General features: G+C 50.6%; 2 protein-coding genes across 5 annotated transcripts in view; one reads left to right on the top strand and one right to left on the bottom strand.

Moving 5' to 3' along the window:
• The window catches only part of LRRC4 (leucine rich repeat containing 4), a 51,740-nt gene extending 40,429 nt beyond the window's left edge, over positions 1–11,311 (bottom strand). Inside the window, exons 1-2 of one of the 2 annotated variants that reach the window (XM_007177205.2) lie at positions 10,506–11,311; positions 8,452–10,322 (exon numbers count right to left, since the gene is read on the bottom strand). In XM_007177205.2, coding sequence (XP_007177267.1) covers positions 8,452–10,222 — 1,771 coding nt within the window. In that variant the 5' untranslated portion in view covers positions 10,223–10,322; positions 10,506–11,311. Of the gene's footprint in view, positions 1–8,123; positions 10,323–10,505 lie in introns of those variants that run through there. The other variant, XM_007177204.3, reaches the window with a different exon arrangement.
• SND1 (staphylococcal nuclease and tudor domain containing 1) overlaps positions 1–24,417 on the top strand; it is a 417,958-nt gene that overhangs the window by 349,338 nt on the left and 44,203 nt on the right. The gene's annotated exons all lie outside the window — the stretch shown is intronic.

Genomic DNA, 24,417 nt, shown 5'->3' with positions numbered 1-24,417 from the left:
TCACTTTTACAGGGATGGGGAGGGCGGCCTCAGCCACAAGTGCTCCTTCTAATTTGTTAGCTGTTTGGGCAGCCATCAGAACTCCCATGCCCTGGAACACTCATGGTTGAAGAGAAAGGAAGAGTTGCCTGATTTCTCAGCTCTAGCTGTTTGAGAGAAGTCAGGAATGGGCACCATCTGGCTGACAGCATTAAGCACAGATAAAGTACTGGCCTGGAAGGCCTTTCCCTTCTTTCCCTCCCTCCCTGGAAGCAAAGGGTAAGGGACTGCACCAAATTGCAAACTCTAGGGGAGACTAATCACTTTGTAGCTTCTGTCAGTGGCGCCCCCTGGAGTTGTAAGTCACAGTGGCCCTGCTGGTGCTAGGCTGAGAACCCAGAGACCTGGTCTCCACATCACCAGCTAGCGGGCACTGGCAGTCACATCCCCCTGGGCTTCGTTTTCCTCACAAATAAAATGAGAGGGTTCAACTAGATTTTCTGAATTAACTTGGAAACTCCCTTCACTGTCTCCACATTCCTGAAGTTAGAAGCTGTAAACCATCATTCTGTCCTCAGTGACCATTGCCATTCCAAGGTCGACCAGCAGTGAGAACACACTGTGGAGCTGCCCTCAGCTGACATGATACCACTCACTGGTCAGAGCAGGTGTGGACTTAAAACAGGAAGGTGGAAGAGGAATTAAGGAAAGGGAAAGCTACCCTGCAGGCCAATGAGCTGAAACCAGAGGCACATGGAATAGGCCAATTCCTTATTCTCTTGTGTTTGTACTTCTCTGCGGCTTCAGAACCTTTTTTCCTCATACACAAGCATACGACACATCCAGTAGTTGCAGTCGCGTCCCTCACAAGGGAAACAAAATGAAATGCAAACGTATTTTGAGCTATCTCAGTCTTGGCATATCCCTCTAAGTCTCCTCTCCCCATTCCTAATTTAAAGATTGTCTTCCCTTCCCCTGGTTCCTTCAGCAGTCTCTTCCTTGGCCCTCCCTCCTATCTTACTCCAGACTTCCTCAATTCATCCCCTTAAGAGATGAATTGGAAGAATATGCTGTCATGTCAGAAAGAAGCCATTGTCAATTCACACAGGCAGACGCTAATAGGATAAAGTATTATCCGACTTCCTTTAAGTCCAAAAATTAAGTCGTCTTGCAGTGGTAATAGATTATAACTGTATCCACTGCAGCTGGTGGGCTGCAGGAATAGGCTGTTAGTATGAGGCCTGGGCTCCATTTCTGGGACTGTGACGGGCCTGTTGTGAGGGGTGCGCTGTGTGTTCCTACAAACGCAGCGACACTATCCAGGGAACTGCCTACAGCTCGTTCAGTTCACCTCCAGGGTGGAACCTGAGTGGGAGGACCTGTATTAATGTTCTTAATGAACCTGCGTGAGTGGGTAGGGCCTTGAAGCCTGGGAAGAAGTAGCCCGAGGCCAGGAAACCAAACTTTGCACAGCGAACAGTTAGTGTGGGAAAGCGCCTCTCCCTCATCCTTGCTGACTCATTGAGCGGGTAGAGTGGCTTATCTGGTGACTAAGTGAGCACCTGCACAGACAGGGAAACCAGGGTTGAGACCTTATTAAAGAAATGTTAAGAGACTACAGATTAAGGACTTGCCTTGGGAGAGGAAGCAGAACTGTTAGAAGGAAGAAAGAGCCATCAAGCTTCTAGAATGGAAGGATCTTGCGGGATATCCTAGGTCCGATCATGGCAGACGGTTGTACGCAAATGGGAATTATGGGGGGGGGAATCTGATAGGAGAGTTAACGGGGGTGTGTGCTTTTTATTAATGGGAGATATAAGAAGGTGGGTGGATATTAAAGAAGCAAGTAGATCAAGGGCTGTTCCTTTGGTATTTAGTAATTAATCTAAACTTCAGTAATTGCTCTAGTATTGTTCCTAGGCACACAGAATGGATGAACCCGCAAGGCCAAGTACTACTTTGGTTCATCCAATCCCCACACCTGGCATTAGCATAGCCTCTCATCTCAGTGCCTCCCTGCTGTAGGTTTAAGAGTCTTTACCAGGATAAGCTAGAGAAGACAGCGCCATCCTCTCAAATGCTAACTTCCTTTGCCAGGAGAGCCTCTCCCAAGGCTCTCCCCCACGGGCCCAGGCCTGACCTTTCTGACTCACTGCCAGGGTCCATGTGCACTGAACTCAACAGTCATTATTTTTATGGGAAAACACGATTTATATAACACTCTCCCTCGGGAATAACACTCTTTTCGTGGATAAACAGTGAGCTGCACCCTCTCCTCTGCTCTCCTCTCCCCCCATGACTGTGCCTTCACAGAAATGCGGGAGGCCCTGAGGGAGCCCGTCAGGATCAGAATTTGATTACAGCCCTGAGGGCGGGGTTGCCCCCCCCCCCCCTCGCCAGGCAGTGGACAGCCTCCAGCATCGGGAACAGGACTGTCGTGGGCAGGTGGTTTGGCCCAAGTACTGACAGCAAAGCTGGCATGTTCCAGAGGATGAAACCTGTGATCATCCTAAAATCTAATTCTAGCCTCTCATTAGGAAATCAAATGCATTCTTTCTTAGGCTTCTCTTGGAAAGTTGATCTCCCTGCTTTTCTTCTGCTCTGTTCTGTGCCATGAATATCACTACCGGCCCTCCGCCCGTCCAGGGTCCAGCCAGCCTCCTGCTTGCTAGGGCAGAGGAATCTCCCTGGCTTTCCTCCCTAACTGCATTGCAGCCCCTTAGCCTGTGCATCTGCCATATAGCTCCATCCTGCTCTCACTTGCTCAAATTATGGTGCTTTTTCCTGCCTTTCTTTCCTCCAAGCCCTCCAATACTGCTTTGAAGCCCCAGCAGCCCTCTCTGTGCTCCTTTCTCCTTCCTGGTGTCTCCGTGGGCCCACCTCCCTTGGTAAAGCACCCTGATAAGGAAACAGGGCGAGGTGACGAGACACTGGGAAGCTCACCCTCCTGGTAAAGGACCAGGACTTTTAGTAGGTGCTTCCTGTTCCAGCCCTCCGCTTGTGCACCTCCAGCAGCAGCACCTTTCCTTTCTCCTGACCCGCCATAAGAAAAGGTAATCCGTTCCTGGGCTAAGACAGTGCCTTGGGCCATCTAAAGAGCTAGATTAAAGAACAGAGCACAAGGCAGTGTTTTCCTGGGAAGAAAAGTGCACCCCATCTTTCCCACAGTGTTTGGGCTTGTAGATGGTGCTGTCGTGCTGCCCAGGACTTCTGGATAATTATCCTTCCTCTTTAGGGTAGCTCAGTAGGCATGTTCTCTCTTTGGACATGGATGAGATTCAAGAATAGAGGTGGTGATGGGGACTAGTCAGTTGGTCTGTCCCCTTATCGTCAAATTTCAATTCCTACAACAACTATGGAGTAGTGAGGTGTAGATACCAATATTATGCCCATTTTACAGATGAGGAAAACGAGTATTTGTCCAAAGTCACATAACTAGTAAGTGACAGAGCTGGGATTCAACCCAGGAAGACTGGCTTCAGAGTCCGTACTTGTAAGCACTATGCTATATTGCTTTGCAGATATGTATATTTCAGTGAAGGTTCCTGAAGCCTTTATCCCTGCTCCAAGAAGCAATTTACTTCATCTCAATTTAAAGCAAAGATGAAAACAACCTTAATCCACTACCCAAACCATTCTTCCCCCCTCCGGGGAAAAGGGTGCTTTCTGAATGGACAGAAACCAAGAGAGGTGCTTTGAGCCAAAAGCTGCCTTGCAGTTTAGCTGAGGCAGGATTTAGAAATGGTGTGAACAGTGCCTGCATTAGCCGATGGCACGGAGTGCTGAGTGCCAGCAGAGGAGATAAAATCAGACATATGTTTGGATATAAATGTTCTCTCTCTTTTTCTTCTCTAATTTTAAGCCCCTGCTGCTTTGTTGCAGTAAAATGTTGAAGCCTTAATTGTGGGCTCTGGCCCCCTAAGGAAGTAGCCTGGGCTGAGTAAGGCCCACTTAGCCTTCTCTTAATCTCTACCCATCTCCACCGTTAACGGCATGGACTCTGGATCTCTTCCCCATTAATAGGCATTGTCTTCAAGGGACTCTTTACTAGGCTGCTGCCCTCCCCCCACCAGCCCCCCGTCCCAACAAGTTGCTAGCTACAGTACATCTTAACAGCCATGATGGAGCTGATGTCCCTAGGCCTTAGAAACTAGCCTGTCTGCTCTACCTTCACTGACAGTAGAATGCAGCTTTACACCAAAGAGTGATAAAAGGCCCTAGAACAAATTATGGGAGTGGCAACCAGATCATGATTTTAGAGCTGGGGCTAGGGTAGATGCAATGGAGGAGAGGAATTAAAGAGCCCCCCGCCTCCCCAAATAGTCTCATTGTTCAGCCAAATAAGCAGAAACCACTCGCTGTGGAGAAGTTGCTGTTGAGAGGTGCTCTAAGACCTCTGTCAGTCCTTTACTCTGCAAAGCTTCGAAGGCTAAGGTTGGGAGAAGGCCAAGCCATCGTTCCCACTGTGAGCACCCTGCCTTGTCTACTTCACCTTTTCCCTAGCAGCCGTTGCCCTCTGTGGGATCCCGTGGTTTCTGCCTGCCATTGAACCTAAGAGTCAGGAAGCTGTTATGTATAGTCCTGAGAATCCAACTCCTCAGTCAGCACACGTGGCCCTTGGGCCACCTCTAGGGCCCCTGTGGTCCGAATTCTGCTCAGGCCCCGGAGGGCAGTAGAGCTGGTTCTGAAGGAGATTGGACAGCTCTAAGGGGAGGGAGAAGAGAACACAGCAATAGCTATAGGAAGGCCCCGTTTTCACTGCATATTGGCCAGGAAAGAGAGATGTTCTTGAGAGCCAGTAAGAGCCTTAATGAGAAAGCACATTGGTTTGGGTAGTCAAGAGACCTGCGTTTCAGTCCCACCTCTTCCACTAATTAGCAGTGTGACCTTGGACTGTATCTTTCAGTTTCTCTGGGGCTCCGTTTCCTTGACTGTAAAATGTGAAGGGATTAGACTACATGGTTTTTCACGGCCTTTAAAGTATTCTGTAATGAAAACTCTCTAACTCCATATAATCAGCAGCAGTCTTTTCCCTGTAACGTGTTGCTATGACTCCCCTCCCGAAGAGCTGCCAACCCATGTTCCATTCTCAGGTAACAAACCCTACAGCTTGGCCAGGCCGAGGATGAGTCACCCGCCCAGCATTAAAGGCTGCACTTTCGGTGCTCATGGGACTCCTCTCTGAAAAGTTGTCCCACGTGCCTGCTACAAAGGAGGGTGTACCCAACATCACGGCAGAGGAGAGCTGCCGCTCTAAATGCTGAACCAGTGCCCAGGTCAGGGAGTAGGCCCAGTGGGGAAAGGAACTCCCCTTGCAGCTCTAAGGACACTCATACCCAGGGACCATATTCTGTCTCCCCCAGCTCCTTTGAGATTCCTTCTGGAAAGCACTTCTCCCTCAGATTCCAAGACCTGAATATGCCCCACCCCCAGGACAAGTGCATTTGTTCTTAGGACTCTTCCCCAGGAATGTTTTAGGCCCATTTCTTCACCTCTCCCCTCAGATCTTTGTTCAGCCCCAGAGCCTCTGTCATTCCACAGCTACTGCATAGTTCCCTGGCCGCCCAGATAGCTGTCAAAAAGAGGAGGGGTGTAAGGAAATGGGCTCCACATCCTCTATTTCTGAAGCAGCTCCTTCCTTCACAGTTGCCTCTGAATGTGTACCCAGGAAGCTGTTCTAAACAGCCTGAGCTGTGTCTTACGGCACTAGGAAAGGGGGTGACTTCTTGCATTTTTCAACTGGTCCTCGCCAAGTCCCACCCTTTTCTCGGCTGCAGTTTTCTCTCTTTTTATTGGGGGTAGGGTACTAAAGGACAGGCAGAGGGAACATATCATTGTAGCCTAGAGACATGAATGGCAGTTTCTAAAAGTGTGAGCCCATGCATACACACTGCCACAAACACTGACACCCAGAAATTTTGTGTATGTAAAATACACACACACACAGACACACACACAGAGGAGGATTAAGAATTGGCCCTTTCTTAGCCAACTGCTGCAAAGTGCTGCCTGCCTCTCTCTGTGTTCAGTGCCAGGGAGATCACACCCACTCAGTCCCGATTCCCTGCACTCGTATAAATACTAGTGCTGAAGAGACGAGGGTCCCAGTTCAGTCAGCCTGCCTAGACCACGTCCCTCGGCTGCACGTCAGGAGACCAACACCCACCACCACCAAGACACGTTTGACTATTCAGCACCCAGAGAACAGAAGCAACACTGCCTGCGGGATCTTTAAGCACAACAACATTATTGCAATCCTCTTAAATCCAGGTCCCCCGGGGTCCCCGTGTAGAGCTGGTGCTGCCTGACCAGCACCTTTTGCTGAGGTGGCATTTAACTCCTGGCCGGGTCCCAGGAGCTGAGGCTGACCCATTCCTCTCGCTTTTCCAGGGCACAGGGAATTCGGTTCTACCCCCCCAACAGAGCCAGGCAGGGACTAACACACTTAGCTTGTGAACGGTGCACTAGTATCGGGGTGCTTTTATTTAAGCTAAGGAAAATTGGTTGACAGCTTTAGCGTGTTCCCATACTTTAAAGAAATGGAATATTGTCCTCCCCGCCCCTTTTTTTCTTTAAATAGAAATTATTTGGTCAGTGCTCATAAGAAGCTATAGGTTCAGGGTCTTACTCAATTTAACCCTTTGGGGACACTGAATTAAAAATTGAACAGTATTTATTAAAATACAAAAATACACTTTTCTCACGTTACAATCAGTGGCATTTCCCCCCACATCCCACCCCCTTTCAAATCTGAACCCTTTATTTCCTTTTAAAGCTAAAATAATAAATGAAAGGAGTTACATCATTAAATGGACCAGAATAACAGAGATCTCTGCTTTCCCCACCCACACCCGCCCTTTCTCTTCCCCCTCCTCCTGAGGTAGCCCTGGGAGAGGGAAGCATTTCCCCCCATTGTGCTACATTCAACAGGACTCCATGCCGCACTCATTCTGTGTGTATCACTTTGTTTTAACTGTGGATTTCACATCTTTTTTGTGAACCATCCTGGTGAGGAAAGGCTTCATCACTTTAAATGAGCCTGTGCCCTTTTTGTCTCTCCTCTTTCTTCTCTACTCATGTTCTGCCCCCTCCCCGTCACCACAACCAGTTGACATCAGCCGTAATAATCCCTAATGAATCAGCATTTAGAATAGTCACCAAATCACAAGCATGAGAAAAGCTTCCCACTCCCAGCCTCTCCCCCCTTCTCCACCTTAAAACAAACCAACCCTTAAAAAAAAAAAAATCATCAAATGCATCACTGTCTACAATCATTTGTCAGATACCGGGAACAACAGGTGGACATGGCACAATGCTGAGTTATGGCCTCCCGTGAATACCTTCTCTCTGCGTCTGCTCTCCCTTCCCATCCCCCTTTGGTACCATGCCCCCCCGCCCCCCCGCCCAGGGGCCACCTCCTTCTCCTGGGAAGTCCTGAATAGACACATGCCTTGCACAGAATGGGTTAAGCCCAGCTGCAGGAATCTGGTGCAATGTGAAAGCGTTTGACTGACAGCTACGCCAGCTCCCTTCCTTCTCTGCTCCTTCCCGAAGCCCTCTGTCAGGAGCCCTCTGTCAGGCGGGGCACGCTGTGTCCCACTGAACAAACCAAGAAGACTTGTGCACAGGAATGCACATACTCAGTCCCTTTAAGGTTTCAGTTGAATTTTGGTGGTTTTCCTGTTTAAAATACATTTTACAGATCTGTCTTTCCCTTGGCCTCTGAAGAAAAAATTATTGCCTCTCAACATTTTACGCACAGTACAGATTCTTAGTGCTGTTTTTTGTTTGTTTGTATTTTTTGTTTAAATACGATAAATCTGCAAAGACAGCTCTCAGCCTAAGAAAGATGTCTAGAGAAATGGGTATTCCTGTGTCCTATGAAGTATATTCTAAAAAGTGACAGTTCAGCCTACCCCCCCGCCCCTCAGCAGCCCACACCTTAACTCTTTCGGGATATTGGTTGGTGTTTTAGTTTGTTTTATCTTAGCAGTTTCAATGCTATACCAGAAATCCCTCCTGGCAGCACAGCAGACTGACTTGTGGCTTCTATCCCACAACATTCCCAAGGTCCCCCACCCCCTTTAAATAGAACTTACAAGTTAGAAAATAGTTTTGTTTTGATTTTTCTTTTTAAATTTTAATATAATCTGTTTCTTTTACCAGCCCATAGATTTAATATATAAGCATATACAAGAAAAAGTCTCTCCCCACTCTGTACAAAAGTTGCTGTCTTGTGTGTGTGTGCATTCTATTGCATTTTATAAGTTTGGGGCAGGGGGAGTCATATTTGAGTTTCCTGTACCTTGTCCTTGGTATGGGTCTGAATGATGTAAGGTTCAGAGATAGTGGTGACTGTGGGGTGCAGAGAGTTCCCCAGACTGTTTTCTGTCCAGTGGGCCCCATGTGCTGGTTTGTAGGTGTTGTAGTTAATATGGTCATGAATTGTGGGCAGCACGACCGCCCCCTCACCTGATACACCGGATGGAGCTGCTGTTGCTGCTGCAGATGCCGCCGCTGGGATGTCTTCATCCACCTGGATAATCTCAACAGTCCGGGCAGCTGTGACTGTACTCCTCTGCTGGTGCCGCTTGCGAAGTTTATAGAAGACAATCAACATGGCAGCAGCTAGCAGAGTCACTGCCACAAAGCAGCCAATGATGATCTTGGTGGTCTTCATGACTTCATCCAGGCTGGTCTGCATCTTATCATTGGTGTCTGTCGCGGTTACCGCCACCTGCTTGGGCACACGGGTGGTCTGAATGAGCACCGTGGTAGAGGTGGTATATGCCGGCTGGTAACCAGTGGACGTAGTAGGAACGGGCTTGTACTTTCGTGTTGTATCCTCAGGCGAGATCTCAGTGGTCTCCACTGTGACAGTGGTGAAGAAGCTGTAGTTGGAGGTGTTGAGCTCGGCCGTGCTCACGTTGAGGTAGGCCGAGGCATTGGAGTTGCCCGCCACGTTGGTCACCATGCATGTGTATACCCCAGTGTCTGAGAGCAGCACATGGGAGAAGTTCAAGGTGCCGTCGTTGAGGACAGAGATCCGTGGGTGGCGGGAGGCGTGGCTGAGCACTGTCCCATTGGGCAGCAGCCACTTCACGGAGGACATGGGGGGAGTCCGACACTTAAGTTCTGCCATCCGACCCTCAGAGATATTGAGGTCCCGAGGTGCATCCATGATGAAGGGGGCAGAGCACTGGAAGGAGGCCTGGTCCACCTCCACCAGGTAGCGGCCTCGCATGTGCAAGGGAGCATGACAGCGGCCACAGCAGGTGGAATTGGTGGGTATGTACTCTCGAAGCCACCAGGCTAGCCACAGAATGTCACAATCACAGTTCCAAGGATTGTGGTGTAGGTGCAACTCCACCAGGTACCTCAGTGGGGTGAAGAGGTCATGGGGCAAAGAAGAGAGGTTATTGTGGGCCAAGTTGAGTTCCACCAGGGAGGCCAGCCCATCAAAAGCGTTCCGCTCAATCAGGCTGACCTGTGAGTTCATGACCCATAGCTTCTTGAGGGAGCTCAGGCCATGGAAGGAGCCAGGCCTGATCTCAGGGAAGTGGTTTCCTGACATCTCCAGCTCCTCCAGCCCCACCAGGGGGGTGAGGTTGGGCATATCTTTAATGTTGCACATGCCCAAGTTCAGGTACTTGAGGTTGAACAGTCCCTCAAAAGCTCCCTCAGAGATGTACTCTAGCTTCTTGAGCTCCCCCAAGTCCAGGCGCATGAGGGAGGGCACCCGGTTGAAGGCATAAGAGGGGATGCTTTCTATGGGGTTGTTGCGCAGCCAGAGCTCCCGCAGCTTGGACAGGTATTCAAAGGCCCCGCTCGGGATGACTGTCAGCCAGTTGTCAAACAGCTCCAGGGTGTTGAGGCTGGCCAGGCCGTTGAAGGCCCCCACCTCGATCTGCCGGATGGAGTTCCTGCCCAGCTGCAGGACCTCCAGGTGGTGGAGGTGGCGGAAGGTGTCGGCCTGGATCATCTGGATGTTGTTTTCCATGAGGTTGAGGTACCGGGTGTTGGAAGGAATACCCTGAGGGACCTCGGAGAGGCCCCGGCGGGTGCACACCACCTTGCTGAACTGGTTACTGCACGAGCAGACAGACGGGCAGTTCTGGGGCCCGGCGGAGGCGGCAGCAGCGATGGCTGCACACAGAATCCACACTTGCGCCGTGAGGTAGACGACGGGGAGCAGGACGGCATTCCAGGTGTGGTGCACAGTTACCTGCCACAAGAGCTTCATGGTGTGGCACGTTCATAATTCACCATCGCCTGGGATTTTGGCTCGGAAAGGAGAACCAGCCCTACCCCGGCTTAAGTGAGCTAGGAGCTCCTCTTTCCATCTGGAGAAGGAGGTGGGGAGGGGGCGATTAGAGAGACGGAGCAGATCGGCCGGAAAAAAATCATGCCAAACTAAAGAGTGGCCCCTCGTCTACCAGCACCCCCTCGAGGCCAGCCCTCGGAAAGCTGGGACTTTCTCTCCCCCCGTTGCGACCATCCCCACCCAATCATTCGCTCTCACCTACCTCGGAAGGAAGGGAAGAACTGGCGCGGTGTCCTTAAGCGTTTGCCGCCGGAGCTGGCCACCTCGTTCCCATTCTCACTTCTTAGTTTTAATTAACAAAAGGGGGAAGTAGAGGGGGCGGGGAGGGCAGAGGGGAGGGGAGGGGAGGGGTGGGGGAGACAAAATGGCTTCTAGTAAATCCGGAGCCGGCTAGCGGAGCCGCGGAGTTGAGGCGCGCCGGGAGAGCCGAAGCCCGGCGGGCTATGCAGGTGCATGCCCCCCCCTCAGCCCGAGGCGGGGCGCCACCAGCGCTTCCCGGCTTTGTCCTTGGACCCTGGCCCCGGCTCGCACCAGCCGAGGGGGAAGCGGCTTCATTGCCGGAGTGTGCCTCCGGCGCCCCCCGCCCGCTCCGGGGCTGCCACCCGGCGGGGAGTGAGGGGGCGCCTCGCAGCCTCCCAGGCCGCGCTCGCTGCCGAAGCTGCCGCCGCGCTGCCCCCTCTCCTTGTGTCGGCCGCTCCCGGCCCGAGGCAGCTGATGCAGTCGTTCGCTCGCGGTGCTGCGAGAGTTAAGAGGAGGTGTTCGCCGGTCCTTCGCCCCCCACCCCCCGCCCTCCGACACACACCCCCTTCTCTCCTCGTCTCTTCTCTTAAGGGTTAAAAAGACCAGAACTGGGCTCAGTTTCCCAGTCCGCCGGCTGCTGGTGCTGAGAGCAGTAATCCGTCCAGCCCCCCGAGGGGCAGCGGCGTGGAGGCAGCGCCGGGACCTGGTCCGCCGGCCAGAGGAGCGCGCGGCGGCCGGGTCGCCCCGCACCGCAGGCCCCTTCCGGGAGTCCGGGGGCGGCTGCAGCCGCCCCCGGAGGCGCGGAATCGCCCGCCGCAGCCGGGCCCCCGGCGCGCCGCCGGATCTGGCTTTGTGCGGAGGGAGCGAGTTCAGGGCTCCGGCCCCCGGCGCCTTCAGCGGCTACGCTGCCCGCGGACTGCTGCAGCGGCCCCGGCGCTGGCGGCGGCGTGAGCAGCGGGGGTCGCGGCTGCGGGGAACGCTCCGGAGCCCAGGAACATGGTCCCCACTCGCTAGCAGCGGCGGCGGCGGCGGCGGCAGCAGCAGCAGCAGCGGGGCCCCTGTGCGCGGCGCCCACCGTCTCCTCCTCGCGCCGGGCTCGCGGTGTTGCAGGCAGCAGCCACGCAGACTGCTCTCTCATCCTTTTGTCCTTCAGTCAGAACGTGAATGTACTGCTGACGCATACTGTTCTGAGGAGAAGATTAGCGTGATGCAGGGCTCTTATGTATTAACACCGCTCCCCCTCCGCTGCCTGCCCTCGAGGGGTTAACGCCGGCGCCTTCCAGCGCCGCGCCGGCCCGCGCCGCGCAGCCCCGAGCTCTGCGCCTCCGTGCGACTTCCTCCCTCCCTCCCTCCCTCCTTTCCTCCCTCCCTCCCTCCCTTCCTTCCTTCCTCCCTTCCTTCCTCTCTCCCCCAGCCCCACCCCCCCTCCCCGGCCGCTTCCTCCCCGCCCCCTCTAGACGCTGGGAGCGGGCCGGGCGAGGGAGCAGGAGTGAGCGTCAAGTGGGGGGCCGCGCGCAAGTCGCAGGCGTGCGCAGCTATTTTGGTCCGATCGCAGGGAGCCGCCGAGTGGCCGCTGATAGGCTGGAGCGGCTCGGGGCTGCTGCTGCGGAGGGACCGCGCCGGCCCCCGCCCCCGCCCCCTCCCCGCACCGGGCGCCCGGCACCCTCGGGCTCTGGGCGCGCTGGGCTCAGGGCTTGGGGAGCCGGAGGCGCGGCGGCCCTCGGCGGGGCTGCTGCAGTTGGCGGGCCTCCAGCCTGGACCGCGTCATCCTCACCCCCGGCGACTGCGGACGGGGCGACCGGCCGCTCGGCCCGGGCTGCACGCTCGGGAGTTATGAGCTGCACTGGGGGACGCGGGGGTGGCCGGGGCGCTGCTGCTGCACATGTGCCTGTTCGTACTGCCCCTTCTCTCGCAAATTTCCTCACCCGTCGTCGGCTTTAACTAGGGCTTTCACTGATAGTTTTCTTAATGAGGGTTGCGGGTGAGGCAAACAGTGGAAGGAAAGACCAAGTGCGGGGAGCTAGGGGAGTGACAACCTGGGACAGCGCGACAACCAGTTGGAAGGATTGAGGTGAACTCCCAGCAGCCAGGGCACAACCCGTTCATTCAGCAGCCAGCCGGAGCCGCGGCTTCTCGCTCTTCGCAGCCCCGCGCCCTTTCCCCTCCGTGCGCCCAGAGATTGGAGGGAGTGGGTCTTAAAGCTTCTGCCCCATGAGCTCCACCAGCTCTTCTTTGTTTCTGGGAGTCCCTGGGAAGAACTGCGTAGCAACCTGCCCCTACTTCCGGTGAGAGGCGACCCCGGGGCGTTTGATGGACCAGTCAGTGTAGGAGCGAAAACAGGACTTGTTCAGAGTTTTCCCACCGGAGAAAATGACTCCTCTTTCTCTGCCTGGTGCGGCGGGGGCCAACTGTGGCTAAGCCCTGGGAAGCCAGCTGGTAGACTATGGCACTAGTTTAGTGTTGCTTCTTTTCAAGGGCTACCTCCAGGCTCCTTTCCTTGTGCCCCGTCCACCTCTGCCTTGGCAAGCTTGCTTGCCCATCACCTGCACGTGGGCTATTGCTTAAGAAGAGGAGGTCCTGGCCTGGATCTCTCAGCTCTCTGGATTCTGCCACACCCTTATCTCAATATTGTCTGCTGCCCAGTAATCTGAAACCTCCTTAAACATGCCAGGGAATTTTTGAAGTCCGTGGATGGAATGGACACAGCTCCATTGTAGGCAATTTGGATTCCCTGTCATTTACCAACTTTTTTATTATGCATTTGCAGTCAAATAATAGCAACATTAATAGTTAATATGTTACCTAAGATCACATAGTAAGCGGTAGAGCCAGGCCTTGAACCCTGGCAGAGCTCAGATGTCTAGGAACTTGGGACAGTAGAAGTGATTCTCCAGAGTTTTCTACCAGTCAATAAGAACTCAGGTTTCATTCATTTACTTCAACAGTCATTTACTGGGATGTTTGTCTACTGTATGCTCTCCACTATACCAAGGATGGATGGATGGATGGATGGATACATCTGTTCTTGTTTAATCTGCCTTTACCCAGTGACACAGTTGCCATAGTTGTCTCCATTTTATGGATGGAGGTACTGAGCTCTGGCAGGCGAATAACATGCTCAAGGTCATACACCCAGAAAGCAACAGAGGCAGCATCTCAATCCAGTCTTCAAACCCTGAGTCCGGTGTTTTCATCACTGCCACAAAGATGTCCAGTATGTTCACTCTGCATAGAGCAAATGGCGGAGGCAAGGTGGGGGGACAGCCTGCATAAAACACTTCAGGGAAGGGTATATGGAATATACTAGAATGAAGGGTGGGAGAGGAGGGGCTGAGAAAATAGATCCTTCATTTAACTTGTTTGACTCACAATTACTAATCAAAGAAAGAGAGCAATGGAGGTTGAGTTCCACCTGGGCTCTTTAGTGGCTCTTTTTCCCTTCTTGACTAAGCCCCATTTGCACATCATCAGCTTCAAGCAGGACACACCCATCTTATACCCAGGTGTGAGTCTAGCCTAACAGGGATCTGTGGAGGAGAATTGAAAACCCGCTGTTGAGAAGTTCTCTCCTTGCCACAGCTGGCATTGAGCTGGTAGGGTTCCAGAGAGACCCTGGCCAGGGTCTGGATGGCGCCCTGGAATATGGCTGCCCCTCCCCCCTCAGGCAGAAGAGGGGCCTGCCTGGCTGGTGTGGGCAAACTCAGAACCCATCTGTTCAGCTCCAGGCCCAGCAAATGTTGTGTAGGTGGATGGAAGGGTAGGATCAAACCAGTACTTAGTAATGGGGTGGTCTCGTGGTAAATATTTGTGAGTGATATCACCCAAGCTTCATGCAGCTCATGGAGTTCTAGATAGGGCTACTTTGCCCTCTGTAGGCCAGCTAGGCTAAGGGAGCATCATAGAAACCATCAACTGGACCAAGGAGGCTGTGGGACCATGGCAGCACACACAGCCCTTTTGAACTGAAAGTGGCACTGAAGCCTTTAATCCTGTCACTCGAGTATCATCTAGCCATCTGTCTGTTGCTCCTCACAGCCCCTGGCTCTGACTGCTTCCTTGATTTGGAGTGGTGCCACCAGGGAATAATAAGAAGAGGAGGGCTTAAACTTGGAGAGGAGAGAAGGAAGAAACCCTGGGTTGAGAGTGTTTTCACTTGTGGTTTCCCACAGAGAGACTGCTGCGATAAAGCAGAGTTGAAGACGCCAGCCAGTGATCCAGCAAGGCTGTGTCAGCCACTTGTTACCTGCACTAAGATTGGGAGACCTGAGTTCTCGTCCCTTTTCTGCCACTGATTAGACATGTGACAAATCTTAAATTAAGACAGCTCTAAACCTAGGTTTCTTCATTTCTAAAATTAAGGGAATGGACTAGAAAGTTCCTTCCAGCTCTCATCGTCCACGATTCCCACCCCTCCTCAGATGTGAAGCTTTGCGAAGAAGGTTGATCCTTTGGGGTTGTAGCCAAGTCTTGGTAACGCGCCACAAAGCTGAGAAGCGAATGATTCCTTCAGTTGAAATCGAGAAATCCACAGAGCCAGAGCAGAGCAGACTGTTTTCCCAGCTACTAAAAAGGCCTGCAGATCACAGAGTGCTAAAGCTAAAAGGGACCTTGGAGATCATCTGGACTTAACCTCTCATTTCACAGATGTCATTAATGAAGTTCAGAGAGGCATAGTAACTTACCTAGAGCCACACGACTAATTAACGTCAGAGTCTCTGTCCCATCTGAGCTCAGCCCCTCAGTCAAGGTGACAGTATGTGGCTAATTGGCATTTAAACCTGGGGCTTGAAGATATTTCCAAATGCCTGCCTTCTGTGCTCTTGTATGCAGGTAATATCATTATATTTTGCTGGGCTGGGTTAACGATGGGTCTTTGATAGAGCCATTCTGAGTGACTTTGGACCCCTAATAAGAAGTGGAGGGAATTCCCTGGTGGTCCAGTGGTGAGGGCTCCGTGCTCTCACTGCCGAGGGCCCAGGTTCAATCCCTGGTCGGGGAGCTAAAATCCCTCAAGCTGTGCAGCGTGGCCCCCCCAAAAAAGAAAGTGTTAAAAAAATTTTTTTGAGAAGAAGTGAAAGAAATGGTCATCCAGGGGACTGGCTAGGGGGACCCAGGATAACTGGGCGCCTAGTACAGCCCATGGTAGACCATTCCTCAGCCTGAGATGCATTGCTGAGGCAGTACCCTCAGCAGCCACTAGATGTCCATAATGCCTCGCAGGGTTTGCCAGCAGTGAGCAGGGTGCTACCTTGCCTCCAGTAGGCTTTTGGCCCCCTCAAGGTGGGTCCATCCGTGGCAGGAAGATCACATATGTACCCCCTGAAACTCTAGTTCCTATTTGCAATACTTTTCGGCTGCCAAACCCTACTCAAGCACCTTATCTGTTTTTATATTCTTTACGCCGCCGTTTTTTGTTGTTTTTTTTTTTAAATGGGAATTATTTATTTATTTATTTATTTATGGCTGTGTTGGGTTTTCGCTTCTGTGCGAGGGCTTTCTCTAGTTGCGGCAAGTGGGGGCCACTTTTCATCGCGGTGCGCGGGCCTCTCACTGTCGCGGCCTCTCTTGTTGCGGAGCACAAGCTCCAGACGCACAGGCTCAGTAGTTGTGGCTCACGGGCCTAGTTGCTCCGCGGCATGTGGGATCTTCCCAGACCAGGGCTCGAACCCGTGTCCCCTGCATTGGCAGGCAGATTCTCAACCACTGTGCCACCAGGGAAGCCCCAATGCTGCCGTTTTAACTAAGAAAAGAACGAGAGCCAACGAGGAAAAGCGATTTGGAAAATAAGAAAGAAAAAGAAAAATAGTATGGAAATTGACCTCCACAAAGGGAAAGACATCAGTTGATTGGTGAATTAGTAGTGACAAAACATAAGAAATGGTCTGTATGGAAAAAGTCACCTTCTCCTACCTAAGGCAATGAACACATTGTGTGTGTGTGTGTGTGTGTGTGTGTGTGTGTGTATTTGCATCTCTCACTCACTTCCACCCACATGTACAGATACCTTTCCAGGGTCAACTGGTCATGAGGTTTCTGTTTAATGGATAAAGTCACCATTGCAAAAAAGTAAGGTTATTTTTCTTGCCTATGATCCTGAAGTGAGCCTGTGACCATGCCATTACTACCCACAGTCATAAAGGGAATGGATTTTATTCCTTGAGCCTGATGATTCGAGGTGACGCAGCTGTTCTAGACTTACCCACTCTTCCTAGTGCCTCAAAACCCACTGTCCTTTTCCCCTTAGAACTCTGCTGTCTAAGGAAGTCAGAAGGAAGTGGACAAAAAAGCACTCTCCCTCTGGGTCCCATCCAGAGCAATTTGTAGAAAACCTCAGAAAAGAAAAGATGCTTAATAAGAATGGCAAAGGGCTATAGAATGGAAGGGCCTCTTCCTCTTCTCTGAGGCTGGTTTCTTGGGGCTCACCGTTTCTTATCGGGCTGCCAGGCCTGAGTGAAGGGAGAAACCTCGCAACGCCCCAACTGCTGCCTCTTTTGGAATAGACAGTTTGTGCCCATTCTAGACACAATCATCTGTATGGTCAAACAGCCCAGAGAGGTCCAGCCAAAAGCCTTGGAAATGTACTCTTCAGGTGCACTAGCCCATTACAGGCCCTGTGGTTTATCCTTCCCTTTAACTGCCTTTGTATAGCAGTAACAATAATGATGTTAACAGCAACATTTCCTGGGGCATTGATCGGTACCCATATTAATCATCACAACAGCTCTGTGAGGTGGGTACCATTAGATTCCCCATTTTGCAGATGAATTTAAGATGCTTTCTCAGGATCACAGAACTAGTAAGTGGCTATATCAGTTTCCTAAGGCTGTCATAACAAATTACCACATATTTGGTGGTTTAAAACATCAGAAATTTATTCTCTCGCAGTTCTGGAGGCGAAAAGTGCAAAATCTGGTAGGGCCGTCCTCCCTCCAGGGGCCCTAGGGGAGAATTTGTGCCTGGCCTTTTTTGCCTGTTCCAGCTCCTGGTGACTGTCCCATTCCTTGATTTGTGGCCGCGTCACATCAGTCTCCTTGGTCGTGTTGACTCCTCCTTTTCTGTCTGTCTCCTCTTTGACTTTTAAGGACACTTGCCATTGGATGTAGGGCCCACCTGGTCAATCAAGGGTGATGTCATTGCAAGATCCTTAGTTGCATCTGCAAAGACCCTTTTTCCAAATTGGGTAACATTTACAGGTTTGGGGATTGGGACGTGGGCATTGTCTGTCTGGGGCTCATTCAGCTCACTGCAGTGACAGAGCTCAAATCTATTCAGCATTCAAGTTTTAAACCACTGTGATGCTGCGACGTGCCACTTAAGATGGACCCTTTCTCTTCCTCTTACCTCTAGCAGGTACATCCTCTGTACACCTGTGCTTGTGAGGGGGCGCGGAGAGGGGCCAGGTGTCAGCGGTATGGCCATTGGGTCTTCCCGTTGGAAAGGGAGAGAGGGTTCCCTCAGTCAGTGCAACAGTTAGGAAACATCCCATGAGCTGAGGGAAGGGGGCACGTGGACCAGAGAAGCTCAAGAAATCTGCCTTGATTCCTTTTCTTGATAATTTTCTCACTCTTTACGTGGCCTGTTGACTTTATCCCAAAGATCTTGGAACATCTAAGCATTTGCCAGTAATATGAGAGGTACCTCTTGGCATTGCTACAAAATTTGGCTCAACTGTAGTCACTAAGTCACAGAAATGTTGAGCTTCCCACTCATTGGAGATTAAGAAAGGCCTAAAGATCAGAGCGCAGCAGATACAAAGGCAGATGCGGGAGTGAGAGCTATGACATAGTAAGTGGCTTTTCGAGTATCTCCAGCACAAATCTCATCCTTAACCAAGAGTCCATGCCTGCAGGGACACACACATACACAATGGTTTTATAAATTTATTCATGTTTTGGTTAGTGAAAGCCCAAACACTTTTTTCCCCCAAACTGAGTCCTACGTGAAAGAGGGAGGGGGAGAGAGAAAGAATGACATGCATTCATACATACATGTTAGTGGGCATTATACCGTAGTGGAGGTTATGAAAGTATTCTGGAATCAGAGAAACCTGGGTTCAAATCACGGTTCTCTCTCTTGCCTACTGTGTATAATATATGCTGTGTATATAAGTTGCTTCTTTAAGCTTCAGATTCTTCATGTGTAAAGTGGGATTAATAACTGTATTTACTTTGTGGTGTTAGACTAGAAGCAAGTAAGGAAAATCAGTCAGTCTTAGCTAATAGTAATATGTAGTAGTAGTAGCAGCTGTTACTTTCTAATAAGGAAACTAGTATAGAAGGGAAATATTTTTATCCAAAGTCAATTACTGAGAGAATCCTTTTTTTTCTTTTATTTTTCCCTCTCTGCTCTTGGTATTGCACCTAATTTAGACCTTTCAGTTCTTCATTTAAGATATAACGTGTTTCTCACTGTTTTTAAGTTAGTTTTGAGATAATTTTAGACTCAGAGACAGGTTGAACATACTCAGACTATAGGATATGGTCTTCACCCAGCTTACTATTATGTTAACATCTTATATCACAGAACATTTACTCAAAACTAGAAATTAAAGGATTCGAGACATAGGTGTTTACTCTTTCCCTCTAAATCTATTCTCCACAGCCACCAAAGCCATCTTTGTGACACTATATCAGATCATGTTATTGATTTGCTTAGAATGCTCCAGTGTTCTTCCCCCTCATAATTCAAATAATGACCAAATGGTGTACCATGGACCACAGGCCCTAAGCCATCATGCCTTGCCTGCTCCTATGCCCTCATGTTTTATCACCTTCCTGCTTAACCCCTACCCTTCAGCTATGCTGCTCTTCTTTCTTTTGGAATACTCTAAGCCGGTTCTCCCCATTAGGGCCTCTGCTCTCTGCTCTGTCTGGAATGTTCTTCCCCCACATCTTCAGGTGGTTGGCTCCTTCTTGAGCAGGTCTCTTGGGACTTTCCATGACTACCCTGTCCTTTAGACTACTTCAGTAGCCGCACCAATCATAGTCATATCCCTGGGTTTTATTTTCTTATTTGATTTACCATCATCTGAAATTCTCATTTACTTGCACACCCCATGAAAGCAGAGGCCCTTCCCATCTTGTGCCCAACACCTAGATCATAGTGGTGAATTAATTATTTCAGAGGAAAGAGGACTATTCTTTGACCCAAATGAACAGGAGTTCAGGCCTCCCTAATGGTGTATCAATAGCCCTAGCCCTACTCCATAAACCTTTGAAAAGATGGGTGAAAAATGACCAGCTTTTGGGACTTCCCTGGTGGCACAGTGGATAAGACTCCATGCTCCCAATGTAGGGGGCCCAGGTTCGATCCCTGGTCAGGGAACTAGATCCCACATGCATGCCGCTACTAAGAGTGTGCATGCCACAGCTAAGGAGCCCATGAGCCACAACTAAGGAGCCCATGTGCCGCAACTAAGGAGCCCGCCTGCCGCAACTAAGACCTGGTGCAACCAAATAAAAAATAAATAAAATTAAAAAAAAAAAAGAATACCCAGAACCTTGTAATTAAAAATATATATATATATATCAGCTTTTTTTTTTTTAATACTGGGAAATTTAAGGAGGATCCTATAGTGATCATAAGGTTTCGCCAGTCCTCAGTTTTTAAAATTCCTAGCCCCTTGCTGACAGATTTATGAGCAACAGTTTTATGGAGGTATCATCAAGGCTCACGGGTTCTTGGCAGTTGTGGATATGTGAAGAGTGAGCAGAAGAGCGAGTATAGGTACACAGATACGATTATCTGTGCTCATGGATACACGTGCCTGTCATTTTCAAATTTGCTAAAGCGCATTTTCTCCAAAGGGAGTGAGGGCTGTTGAGCCTGAAATAGGGAACACCAGGACTGTAAGAGGAAATGCTTTGGAAGTGGCTATGCCAACGCTAATTAAAGAATGTTAGGACAATCACCACTAGCAGTAGTAAAGGGCGCCCCATTACCTCTCTCTATGGAGAGCTGGGTAAATTTAAAAGCAGCTATAATTATCCCACTGAGTGCCCGAGCTATAGCTCAGTCGGTGGGCACCTGGCTGGGCGGTGAGAGGAGCCCAGAGTTTCTGTCCAGGGTCCTTATCTCTATTAGCTGTAGTCCCTAAATTTTGCATGACTAAAGAACAAACAGTTCCATCAACAGTCTCTTAATTGAAAACACTCAGGGGGGAGATTGAAGCAAACAGCTGTGTGGAGAGTCTGACTGGGAGCCTGGCCACCTGGGTCCTTCCCCAGCTTTGCTATTGACTTTCTTTCCCTTTTGCCTTGAGGGAAGATGATTCTTCCTGTTGTGACTGCATTTTCCTTGACCATGGATGTATCACAGATTTTGTTAAAAAAAAAATAGTCGCATGGGGCTTCCCTGGTGGCGCAGTGGTTAAGAATCTGCCTGCCAATGCAGGGGACACGGGTTCGAGCCCTGGTCCGGGAAGATTCCACATGCTGTGGAGCAACTAAGCCCGTGAGCCACAACTACTGAGCCCGTGTGCCACAACTGCTGAAGCCCGCGCACTCTAGGGCCCCCGTGCGGCAACTACGGCGCCTGCGTGCTGCAACTACTGGAGCCCATGCGCCTAGGGCCCATGCTCCGCAACGAGAGAAGCCACCGCAATGAGAAACCCACGCACCGCAACGAAGAGTAGCCCCTGCTCGCCCCAACTAGAGAAGGCCTGCGTGCAGCAACAAAGACCCAATGCAGCCAAAAATAAATAAATTAAATAAATAAATTTTTTAAAAAAATAGTCACATGGCTTAGGGCTATTCTCCTGGGAATATTCTAGGACCCCTTATGGAGCAGGTCACTGCTTCAGAGAAGACCTTATAGTTTAGAGAGAGTGAACAAGATGGGAACACACTTTCTATACTTACCCTAGGGCATTTCTGACTGAATTTAAGAAACATGCTCAGCTTGGAACTTTTTCTGTGTTTTTAATCTGTTCAATTTGGCTTGAAACCTGTTGTGCCCTTTTCTGCTGTTTCTTCTTGTAGCTGTTCCATGGCCTATACAGCAGTGCCATGTTGGCACTGCCTTCTCTTTCCCAGGCTTCTTTATCTGTTGTTCAGTCTCTGTGGATCAGCATCTGTGGCCATCAAGCTGCCTCGCACAACTTGGTAGTTGTTTTCAATTTTATGCTGCCAGTTTCAGCTGTAGCTCGGGTTTTCTTACTTCCAGTTGGTATGGCCTCAGTTCATCATCCAGTACTGGCCTGATAAGGTGGGTTCATTTATCTGATCTAAGGAGTTTCTGAGGGAGACTTGGAGGACCCCTAATGAAAATGTGGGCTTGAATTTTGTCTCTTAGTTGCTGTTGTGACCATCCTCAGCCCACCCCATCCTTGAGCAAAAGGCCAGGCTCTTACCCTTAGAAGTGGAGGGGCGTGCAGCATTGGGGACAACAGGAGCCTAGCCTGGAGCTCACACCACTGGCTTCTCCATGAGTCATCAAACGACCGAAGGGTGGGTTGGCTGACACCCAGGTTCCTGGGTGCTGCGTTCCTTTTGCGTTACGTACGCCTCTTCAGGAGTGAGATCTCCCCAGCCTCCAGCCTGCTCTTGATCCATGGTTTTAGATGCAGTTCTATCTGCACATGCTTCCAGTGGGAATCACCTTTATATCTAGAGGAATTTGGGGTGGGTGAACGTGAAATAAGGGAGCTAGGACCCTCAGCTCCTCTAGCAGCTGTAGAGAGAAGAATTAGAATTCCCCAGCTGGTTGGTTCGTCAGTCTGTCATATTCCTATTCTCTCTATGTCTTTCACTTACTGTCTCTCTCACATGCAGTTCAGAATTTGGCCAGAGCTCATAGGTAGATTTGTTTGTTTTTACACAAGGGTAACACGACTGTCTCATTCTCCTTTACCCCAGAACACTACCCCTGGCCGTGAAACCCTGCCTTTTCAATTTTTCCTCACTACCAGCCAGGAATGCTAAGCAGCATGCTCTCGGGAACCTGTCGTGTTGGTCTACTTGAAACTGTTTCTCTGATGGACACCAGACTGAAATGGCTCTGCTTCTGATAAGGGGTGCTGGAGCCCCACTTTTGTGGGGCCCCCAGTTGGGGATCTGGGAGTCTACTACCATGATGCCTGGACACTGACAGCCTGGCTAGAGGAGCCCTTATTCTGTATCACTTTCTTGGTGACGGGGGCCAGTTTGTGTGACAGCCCAGTGAGGCTGCTTGATTTGTATTCAGTGCACAAGCCCTAAAGAAAAAAGTCTGAGAGGTGCCTTGCCAGCCAATAACTCTGAAAGGATTCTTTGTGTAAGTGAGCAGTCTCTGGGCTGGACGCCCTCCCTCCCCGCAAGCTGGCCTCGCTGGCCCAGTAACTCGGTGGTGCTTTGGAGCTGGCACTGAGCCCTTGGGGATCACTCCCGAAGGGGAGACCATCTTGGGATCCCAGGCACACAGAGCAACTTCAGCTCTGTCCTTCCTGCCCTGGCATCTGACAGTCTGCCTCCAAATGCCAGTCCGTGGGATCTATTCAAGGCCATGTGTGCACACGAGACAGTAAGTGAAAAAGAGAGAGATGAATATGAAAAGACCAACTGACCAACAGACTGAGGGCATTCTACTTCTTCCTTCTAGTGGAAGCCTCCAGAGAAAGATGGAGCCTGTGTCCAACACTCCGGGGGGGCTGTCCCATCTCTCTTTGGGCCAGCAGGACCCTGTGTTGGCCTGAGCCTTTTGATTTCCTAACCAATTAAAGCAGTCTTTTGCTCCCGTTGTCTGAAAAGCGACAGACCTTCTGCTCCTGTACACCTGAGAGCTGCAGGGTAAATGTCTTTATCAAACTGAGACTAACAGGAGCTCCCGCTCTGATCGGAGGCCGGGCCTGCCTCTGGCCTCCAGCACCACCATCAACAGCCCTGCCCCTTTTCAGCGCAGCTTAAGGGGTGGGCTTCCTGCCAGCTCCTGTCTCGGTCTGAGTCTCTCTCTTTAAGAGTGTTATTTGTTATTGAGCTTTCTGAACACATAACCTTGACTTGCTTGCTTAGGTGAATAAGACCATTCTTGTTAAATACTGTTTTCTAGGATGGAGAAGAATTAAGCAGGTGTTGAAGGATTTTCCTAAAGACTCCTGTGTGAGCCTGGAGGACAGTAGCACTGGGAAGCAGCGGGGTAGGGGTCTGGCATCTCTGTGTTAAGCTGCATTTGTTGTGAGAGAAGCCGAGAGGTTGGCGGAATTTTGTCCCATCACGTGGTCCGTCTCAGAGGTGAGGCTGGCTGTCCCCTCGTATTTCAGTGCTGCTGGGTTTCTCATTCTGGTTTCACCTTTGCCAGGGTTAAAACCCCCTTTGTGTCTCATTTTTAAGATATTGATCAAGGGCCTGATATCCAACTCTCTGGACAAAAATACCAAAAAATATGGTTCCCCATATTTAGTCCATCGAAATAATGTACTAAACATTGCAGCACTTTTATAGGGTGCCCATTAAATAGGACAGTGTAACCCAACCACTTTTTTTAATCTTTCTCTTCTGGAAGCCTCTAGGAAGGGCTGTGGGCCTGAGAGAGAGGCTGTGTCAGGGACCAAAGCTAGCAGAGTAGGGTCTCCTGCACTGGCCCAAACTCAGCTTCTCCTGAGGAACGTTTGGTCCCCCAAAAAGAATAGGGATGTGGTCCCACACAGCGACCCACCCACACACTCAGTGCCGTCACATCGGGATTCGTGGAGAAGAAAACCAAGGAACTATTTCCATTCGGCTGAAGGAAAGTGTCTCCCAGGCCCACTCCCATCTCCAGTGCCCCTCTGCCTCTCTTGGGCCTGTGGCACTTTTGGTTGGTGTGTTAATCACTTCTCCATGCAGCACCGTCAAGGAGCTTTGCAGCCCTGATGCGAAGTGCAGAAAGATTTTTTCAGACCCCATCCACAAAGGGACAGG

The sequence above is a fragment of the Balaenoptera acutorostrata genome, chromosome 7 (assembly GCF_949987535.1).
Source record: "Balaenoptera acutorostrata chromosome 7, mBalAcu1.1, whole genome shotgun sequence".
Lineage (NCBI taxonomy): Eukaryota > Metazoa > Chordata > Mammalia > Artiodactyla > Balaenopteridae > Balaenoptera > Balaenoptera acutorostrata.
Note: the sequence above shows the minus strand (reverse complement) of the source record. Positions and strands in the feature narration are given on the sequence as shown.